General features: G+C 40.4%; 1 protein-coding gene across 1 annotated transcript in view; it reads left to right on the plus strand.

The window, feature by feature from the left end:
• Positions 1 to 8,954, plus strand: part of LOC105817670 (zinc finger protein 221-like) — a 15,193-nt gene extending 6,239 nt beyond the window's left edge. Inside the window, exons 2-4 of the mRNA XM_012653426.1 lie at positions 2,535 to 2,661; positions 2,818 to 2,910; positions 7,382 to 8,954. Of these exons, the coding sequence (XP_012508880.1) occupies positions 2,535 to 2,661; positions 2,818 to 2,910; positions 7,382 to 8,853 (1,692 nt within the window). The 3' untranslated portion in view covers positions 8,854 to 8,954. The remainder of the gene's footprint in view (positions 1 to 2,534; positions 2,662 to 2,817; positions 2,911 to 7,381) is intronic.
• The last annotated feature ends 405 nt before the right edge of the window (positions 8,955 to 9,359 follow it).

Genomic DNA, 9,359 nt, shown 5'->3' on the forward strand with positions numbered 1-9,359 from the left:
TGGTAGTCCAAAGAATGCATGTATCTTAAATTAACCATTGCCCTCACAACAGACATGACTCCATCTTTTCATTACTACAATGCTGTAAAGACCACCTTTACTTTTTATTAGATTTTTAAGAACGTTAGAAATGTTAGGTCAAGTGGTCAAAGTTGGCAGGGTCTAGTCATTTATATTTCTTCTTTTGACAACTTTTCATTCATATTCAAGACTATTTCTCCACTGGGGTTATTATATTAATATGTTTCTTATGTATTTTTAAGTACTCTCTAGATGTTCTAAGTGTTGATTATTAAATATGATGATGATAATATTTTCTCCAAGTATGGCCCTTTGTATTTTAATACTGTGAAGCATCTGGTACCTTTTTATTTTTAACTACCTCACACTCTTAGATAATCGGGTGGTTCAGGAGTTTTACTGTTGTAAGCAACACTGCAGTGATAGCTTTCCTATAGACAACATTTTTCCCCCAAATTAATTCTGGAAACATTGGAGTACTTTTGACAAGTTCCACATCAGCTGCTTTGTAGATAGAATTTTCCAACAGGCACAGCACAACAGGCTGTAACTGCTTCTTCACACAAATATTATTGGAGTTTTCACACAGGCAGGGCTAGATTCTGTTTTCTCCATGCCTCAGTCATACCTTATATGTATTTTATTTACTGATCTCTTCTTATTCCTTTATGTAGTGAGCAGTTTGACCAAAGTAGTAGGGAGCCTTCATTTAAAATGTCCAGTGGCACTAGAAGATTTGCCAGTCAGTGTATTCTGTTCCTGCATTTATTCCTCAAAGCAGCAGAATGATGAGTTTCTTTGTCTCTTCTTCTTCTTAAACATGGGAAATAGGAGAAACCCACCAGGTTCAGACAGGAAGCCAAAGGTTAGCAATGTTAGCCATTCTGCTCAAGTGGAAAAGAGAGAGGATTCTTCGTTAAGGGACCTCTGCTCTGTGGTGTGGGTGTTTGGAGTGCCCTGTTGAGAGACGACATTCACAGGTGGCACAGCTCCTCCCTGTCCCTGCCTAGGGGTGACCTCCTCTCTTCCTGACGTGTCACCTACTCAAGTGCACCCAGCACTCCGGGTACCCAAGGACAGTGATTACCATAGTTGTTATAGAAAATCTTTAAATTTCTTAATAGCAACAGATGCCTTACACCAGTGTTACCAGAAAAAAAATAATGACCTGGGACAAAAATGTTTCTTACATGGATACCTAAGGAAGATAAAATCAAAATAGCAATCTTCTGCACAGAATAAAGAAAAAAGTCCAAACATAATAGGAACAAAGTACACTAAAAGACAAGTGAAAAAGGAGAACTAGAGATGGCCAATAAACTTGAAAGTGATGGTATTCATTAATTAATATAACCAAGTAAGTGAGAATAATAAGATGAATTGTTTTTCCTAATCCATTTCCCAGAAGCATGGGAATATTTACAACCTGCTCTTTGTAATCATGAAGAGATACTTGGACTCTTGAAAAATTAAGGAGGTAGATAAAAACTTGGAAAGACAGCATGGAATTATATATGGACATAATTTAAATGTACTTATTTTTTGACGTTATAATTTTGATTTGAAATTATTTTAAATAATCAGACAGGAGAGTAAGATCTACATAAAATTATTCTCTTTGCAGGTTTGGTAATAAAGATGTAAAATAAAGTATTCATTATTTATAATAGATAAAAAGAGTTCATCTGTTCCTTGGAATACTATACAGACATGAAATAAGGTGAAATAGATAACAATAATGACAGTTATAATAAAAAATAATATAAAAATAGCTAATGTTTATTAGTACTTAATCTGTGCCACACACTTTTCCCAATGCTATATATAGTCTATTGTTTAATCCTTGAAAAAACTGTGTCAGGTTAGAATTGTTATACAGAGAAGGAACTAATGCATATAGGTGAACTTGTCCAAGGTCCCATGACTGGGAAGGGAAAGAGCCTTGGGATTTGCTCTGAGGCACGTTGGTTCCATATCATGACATTGAATGCTGCCGTTAATGTATGCAGTTTGTGCCTTGGGAGTACAGAGGACCCACTGCATAGCTGTCCCACACAGATCACCATAAGCCTGTTAGTTTGTGGATATTAAAGAAAAATGATAGCATCCAGGGTTCAAATTTGAGAGAAGGGGACATTGGGCATTATCAAGCAGGTTGGGACTGAATTGCTAAATGTTGCTTGGGTGTTTAGCAAGATTCATTGAAATCTAATTACAGGTAGCCCAGGATACAGCATTTAGAGTCTGATAGGGTTGCTTACAAGCAGACTCAATGATTGCCCAGTGTAAAAGTACAGGACTTCTCCTTCGTTGTTGCGCTTCTAGGGGAGCTTAGGAAAATCAATGTGTGTTGTTCTCAGGGTAGAGATAGAATGAGTGGGAAATCTGTGAGTTGACCTACATTTCTCAACATCCAGAACAACTTCCCACCTGTCCTCTCTGCCTGCTCAGTGCCACTGCTCTCCCAGTAATCATTGGTCATGACACTGAGGTTGTATATGTATATGTTGTAGGAGGCAGTGACGTTCAAGGACGTGGCTGTGGTCTTCACGGAGGAGGAGCTGGGGCTGCTGGACTCTGCCCAGAGGGAGCTGTACCGAGATGTGATGCTGGAGAACTTCAGGAACCTGCTGTCAGTGGGTGAGGACAGCCTCCCTTTGTAATGGAACATTAGGTCCCAAAAGTGACTTTGTATCCTTGGATGTTTAAGTTTGAGTATGCAGTGGGAACCTAAATTCCCAGTCAATTTTACCTAGAATGTGTTGGGATTAAACATGTGACTTTGCATGTTCACAGGGCATCAACCATTTCACCGCGATGCGTTTCACTTTCTAAGAGAAGAAAAGTTTTGGATGATGAGGACATCAACCCGTAGAGAAGGGAATTCAGGTAAGAACAAAGCCACTGTGTGTGTCCTTGTACATCACTCTCCCATCTGTTTACTTCTGTCCTGCCCGTTTCCCTTGCTCTGGGAAATTGCCAAACCTCTTTCCTGGATTAATAAAACCGCCTTCTGTGGCTGGTTGCCCTGCTCCCACCCTTTCCACTGTGGCATCTGTTCCCTTCATAGCAGCCAAAGTGATCCCTGAGCAGTACAAGTCAGATTGCCATTCCTCTGCCCAACAGGTTTTGTGGCTTCTTATTTTTATTAATGTTACAACCTCTTTAAGTGGCTTTTAGAGACCCTGTGCTCTGCTCTTTGCCCCCACTGCCTCTCTGACTGCTACACCTCCTGTCCTCTCCCTCTTGCTCTGTCATTTCCAGCTGCATTGTCCTCCCTGCTGTTTCTCAGTCCTGCCAAGGACATTGTATTGCCTGTTTTTGGTAACCAGTTACCACAAACTTGGTGGATTCAACAACAAGCATTTATTATCTTTCTATTCTTTAGGCCTGAAGTCTGACGTATCTTACTGGGCAACAGTCCCGTAGGGTGTCTGTAGGGCTTTGTTCTTTTGCTGTGCTCTTGAGAAGTAACCTTCACTTTTATCATTGTCTACCTACTGTCCACACTCCTTGGCTCTCATTTCCCTTCCTCCATCTTCAAAGGCAGCAACTTTGCATCTCTGACCATTCTTCCGCAGTCGTGCTCCCTGCGCCTCTCTGCGTATGCCTCCATCTTCCACCTTTCGCGTCCTTTGTGATTGTGTTGGTCACTCCCGAGTGACTCGGGAAGATTTTCCTGTTTTCTAGTTAGCTGACAAGTGACCTTAATTGCATCTGCAACCTTAATTCTCCTTGCTGTGTAACATAACATTCATAAGTCCTGGAGGTTGGGTGTGGACATCTTTCAGGAAACACTATTTTGTGTACTACAAAAGCTTTTGCCTCAGAGCTCTTGATTCTCCTCTTCTCTCTGACTGGAGTGCCCTTTCCCCTCAAAACCTTCTGGCCCCTTTTGTTTATTTAGATCTTGCTCACCTTTAATATGACAGAGGCCATCTCCAACAGCTGTGTTTAAAATAGCATTCTATCTTTACTCTTCTCAGCCTGCATACATTGTTTCTCATATATTTTTGTCTACTGATCACCCCTCCTTATTGCCGTGTAATCTCCAGAAGCAGGAGTTTACCTGTTTTGTATATGGCTGTGTCTTTAGTGCCTACACTACTCCCGGTACATGGCAGGTGTCTATATTTGTTATCGGGATGAATGAGTTAATGTATGTGGGGACTTCGCTGTCTGCAGGAATCGTGGCAATAGCTAGTAAATGATACACAAATCAGCGTACGTGAAATATATTCTTCCCACAGTAATCGTGGGCTTTTGGTTCTAGGACTCCCCACAGATACCAAAGTCCAAGGGTGTTCAAGTCCCTTATATATGTGAAGTATTTGGATATAACCTAAGCACATCCTCCCATGTACTTTAAATTGTCTCTAAATTATTCATAATAACAAATGCAGTGTCTACATATCACTTAATTTATATAGATTCAACACAGTACTCTGGAGTGCAGATAATTCAAGTTTTGCTTTTTGGAATTTTGTGAAATATTTTTTTTTCCAAATATTGTTGATTCGCTGTTAGTCAAATCCACGGATTCAAAACCCACATATACAGAGGGCCAATTGTATATCGCAGAACATTTTTTTTTGTCTCCAGATGGCTGGCTGTCCAATTTCAGCTTGCTTGGCTTCCTTTGAGATGATTGTGTTTTGTGTGTATGCAGTTGACTCACTTCCCATGGAAAGTTCTAAGCATTCTTTTCGTGACCACACTGAGTAACATGCCTCCCCTGTGCCTTACTCTGTAGCTTTCGGTAGGGAGCATATTCATTTCTGGGAGGAAATCCTTACTGAGTGAGGATTTCTCAGACAGCTTCCCTACATGTGGAGAATGAAATCTCAATTTCCTGATTTCCGGCTGCATTTCCTTTGAAACGTTTACTCATCTGCAACCCCTTTGCCTGTTCCCAATTCTATATGCATGCCATTGTCCCCAGGTTTTTCCTTTTCCTAGAGAGGAAAGAATGTGGATGAGGGTGACACAAGTCACACAGCTGAACGTTGAGTATGTTTTGGATCATCTTTCTTCAAATATACATATTTCTGCATTTTTATTTTATACAAATTTAATTGTTAAAAACATTAATGAATATAGACTACACAGTTTTTATTTTTGTAAAGACTTAGTGCTGTATGTTGGACTGGTGAATTTTATGACCTGGAAGTAATTGGGAAACTGCCCTCTCAAAATACACGTATCCAGAAAGAGACTCTCCCTTCTCCCCAAAAACCTCTTATTTGTAAAGTACAATGTCTTAAATATGTCCATGTTCCAGTGGGTACCAATAGGTACACACTTACCAATTAATATTTTCCAAGATTCAACCATTTGAAGTTAACTTTCCAGTTGAATGATTCATTTCATTCAGGACTTGGTAATATCCTGATCAAAATTTTGACTGTTTTATCAGCATGAACCACACTAAGAAATATATTTTATTATAACCCAGACAAACATTTTTCATGAGCATAGATGTCGATGGGTGACTTCACTAGGCATTTCTTGTAATGACACCCTTCCTGCTTGTCGTGATGCTACGATAATTTCTATTCTAGTTCTTTTTTATAAATGCTTATTACTGGTTTTAACTTTATTTTCCAGCTCACTAATGGTTTGTAGTCTTCATTTTAAAAACTTTTATAAAGGTCTGTTCATCTACACCATAGGCTTTCTTTTCATTCCAAATGATTCTTGCCACCTTTCATTGTCTCTTCAGGACCATCCTCCTTTGTACCTCTCCCAGATACAGCCTTGCAGCTTCCTGTCAAAACTGTAGTTGTCTGTCCCTTTCCTGTTTCAGCCACCCAAGTTATTGTCCATGTCAACACAGAAAAATAAGATTAACTTGTTTTTATACATGTTATACAAAATTCCTATGCAAGAATATTTGAATATGTAGATATAAACACTCCTAGGTGTTTGATATTGAGCATTATGAAGAGTTTAACCAGTTACAAAGTTTAAAGGGACAGTATAAAAGACTGCTCTTAAATCACAACAACTGCAAAGTTGGAAGTTTTTCAAAACTACCTACATGTTCAGTAATTCACTAAAAAGACTCCCAGAACTCACTAAATGCTTTTACACTTATGGATATGGATTTTTACAGGGAAAACATGCATATTACAGTTAGCCAAGAAAAAAAATAAAATAAGATAGAGTCCAGGGATGTACCAAATGTGAGGACCTTCTTTTTTTTTTTTTTTTACAGAGTCTCACTCTGTTGCCCGGTGTCCAGGCTAGAGTGCTGTGGCATCAGCCTAGCTCACAGCAACCTCTAACTCCTAGGCTCAAGTGATCTTCCTGCCTAAGCCTCCCGAGTAACTGGAACTACAGGCATGCGCCACCATGTCCAGCTGATTTTTTGTATGTATTCTTAGTTGTCCAGCTAATTTCTTTCTATTTTTTTAGTAGAGATGGGATCTCACACTTGCTCAGGCTGGTCTCGAACTCCTGAGCTCAAATGATCCACCTGCCTCGGCCTCCCAGAGTGCTAGCATCATAGGCGCGAGCCACCACGCCTGGCCGTGAGGACCTTCTATTATACTCTTCCCATAGAGTCAGGATGCATTACAGTCCAGTGATTAAAGTTGATTTAAACACAAGAATACTGCCAATCAGAAAGCTCACCTGGCCCTTGTATGCAGAATATTTACTGGGCTCCATTACAGCCATTATTGGTTAAGTCCCATGTGGTAAATCAGTCTCTACCTTAAATCTCATTGTTGTTCTTTCTGACATGAGCAACCCCCCAGCTCCTGACCAAAGGAGCAGCCAGCCATAACCCTAAATCATATTTTTTTACTATCCAGAGTAACCCACTGTTTGTGCCCAAAGAAAAAAAAATACTCTTCTCAGGCATGACACTTCAAGATCCTAGAGATTATCCCTCAGATGTTGAGGACAAAGTCCACACTGCTTTCTTAGCTAGCTTAATTTCTTTAGAAAGGTATACAATATAAATGCAAATATAGCAAGTATTGATTATGTTATTACTTTTCCTTAAAGTTCTTTTGATTCATATTTTATTATGTATACACTGTTAACTAGTTTTGTAATTTCTCATGGAAGATTTTAGACTGACTAGGAAATTCACTAGAAATAGTAACAGGTTAAATTGTATGTATCATATTAATTTTTCTATTAAGTCTCTATTTCTGAAGGCTTTGACGTGAGATTTAGTGTGGCTCTAAATTCGTCTCATGCAAACCACAGACCATAGTGCACTTAAAAAACACAAAATGAATGTTCCCTGTGTTTATTAAAGTTTAGTGCCATGTCTTTAGTTTGAAATCTTGGTAACACTGAACAAAGGCTTCACTTGTTCACATCTCTTAATTCTGTGTTCTGACAGGAGGCAAGGTCCAAACTGAGATGGAGACTGTTCCAGAAGCAGGACCACATGAAGAACTGTCCTGCCTGCAAATCTGGGAACAAATTGCAGATGACTTAACCAGGTCTCAGGACTCCATGGTAAATAGCTCTCAGTTGTCCAAACAAAGTGATTTCCCACGTGAGGTTGAGGCAGGACCATCTCTAACTGACAAAGAGAAACCTTTGCAATGTAATGAGTGTAAACAGTCCTTCAATGATGTCTCCGACTTTGAGCTTCATCAACAATTACACTCGAGAGAGAAGTCTCACACATGTGATGAGTGTGGAAAAAGCTTCTGCTATAGCTCAGCTCTTCAGATTCATCAGAGAGTCCACATGGGAGAGAAACGCTATAAGTGCGATGTCTGTGGTAAGGAATTCAGTCAGAGCTCACATCTGAAAACTCATCAGACAGTCCACACTGGAGAGAAACCATTCAAATGTGAGCAATGTGGGAAAGGCTTCAGTCGTAGATCATCACTTAATGTTCATTGCAGATTACACACCGGAGAGAAACCTTATAATTGTAAGGAATGTGGGAGGGGCTTCATTCATGATTCCCAGCTTCAGGAACATCAGAGAATCCATACTGGGGAGAAACCATTCAGATGTGAGATATGTGGTAAGAACTTCCGTGTTAGGTCGAGACTTAATAGGCACTCCATGGTTCACACAGGAGAGAAACCATTCCGATGTGATACATGCGGTAAGAGCTTTCGTCAAAGAACAGCACTTAATAGTCACTGCATGGTTCACATAGTAGAGAAACCATATAAATGTGAGCAGTGTGGAAAAGGCTTCATTTGCAGGGGAGCTTTTCATAAGCATCAGATGGTCCACACGGGAGAGAAACCATATAGTTGTAAAGAATGTGGGAAGAGCTTCAGATGGTCCTCATGTCTTTTGATCCATGAACGAGTCCACAGTGGAGAAAAACCGTTTAAATGTGAAGAATGTGGGAAGGGATTTTATACAAATTCGCAGCGCTATTCCCATCAGAGAGCCCACAATGGAGAAAAGCCATACAAATGTGCAGAGTGTGGGAAGGGCTACAAAAGGAGCTTGGATCTTGAGTTTCACCAGAGGGTCCACACAGGGGAGAGACCCTATAAGTGTAAGGAATGTGGGAAGAGCTTTGGCTGGGCCTCATGTCTTTTGAAACATCAGAGACTCCACAGTGGGGAGAAACCATTCAAATGCGAAGACTGTGGGAAGAGATTTACTCAGAGTTCACAACTTCATTCCCATCAGACAATCCACACTGGAAAAAAGATACACAAATGTGAGGAGTGTGGGAAGGGCTATAACAGTAAGTTTAATCTTGAAATGCACCAGAGGGTCCACCGAGGGGAGAGACCCTACAATTGTAAGGAATGTGGGAAGAGCTTTAGCTGGGCCTCATGTCTTTTGAAGCATCAAAGACTACACAGTCGAGAAAAACCAGTCAAATGAGTATGAGAAGAGATTCAGTCATTATTTACAAGTTCATTTCCATCAGAGATTCCATACAGGACAAAAACTATACAAATGTTAGGAAATGTGGGAAGGGCTTTAGTATCAGCCTTTCTCTGTGTTTGAAAAAAGAGGGAGACTTCCCAAGTTATCAAAGTCTGGCTATAGGCCGGGCGCGGTGGCTCACGCCTGTAATCCTAGCACTCTGGAAGGCCGAGGCAGGCGGATTGTTTGAGCTCAGGAGTTTGAAACCACCCTGAGCAAGAGCGAGACCCCGTTTCTACTAAAAATAGAAAGAAATTAATCGGACAACTAAAAACATAGAAAAAATTAGCTGGGCATGGTGGCGCATGCCTGTAGTCCCAGCTACTTGGGAGGCTGAGGCAGGAGGATTGCTTGAGCCCAGGAGTTAGAGGTTGCTGTGAGCTAGGCTGACGCCACGGCACTCTAGCCTGGGCAACACAGTGAGACTCAGTCTCAAAAAAAAAAAAAAAGTCTGACTATAG

The sequence above is a fragment of the Propithecus coquereli genome, unplaced genomic scaffold, assembly GCF_000956105.1.
Source record: "Propithecus coquereli isolate 6110/MARCELLA unplaced genomic scaffold, Pcoq_1.0 Scaffold42, whole genome shotgun sequence".
NCBI classification, from domain to species: domain Eukaryota; kingdom Metazoa; phylum Chordata; class Mammalia; order Primates; family Indriidae; genus Propithecus; species Propithecus coquereli.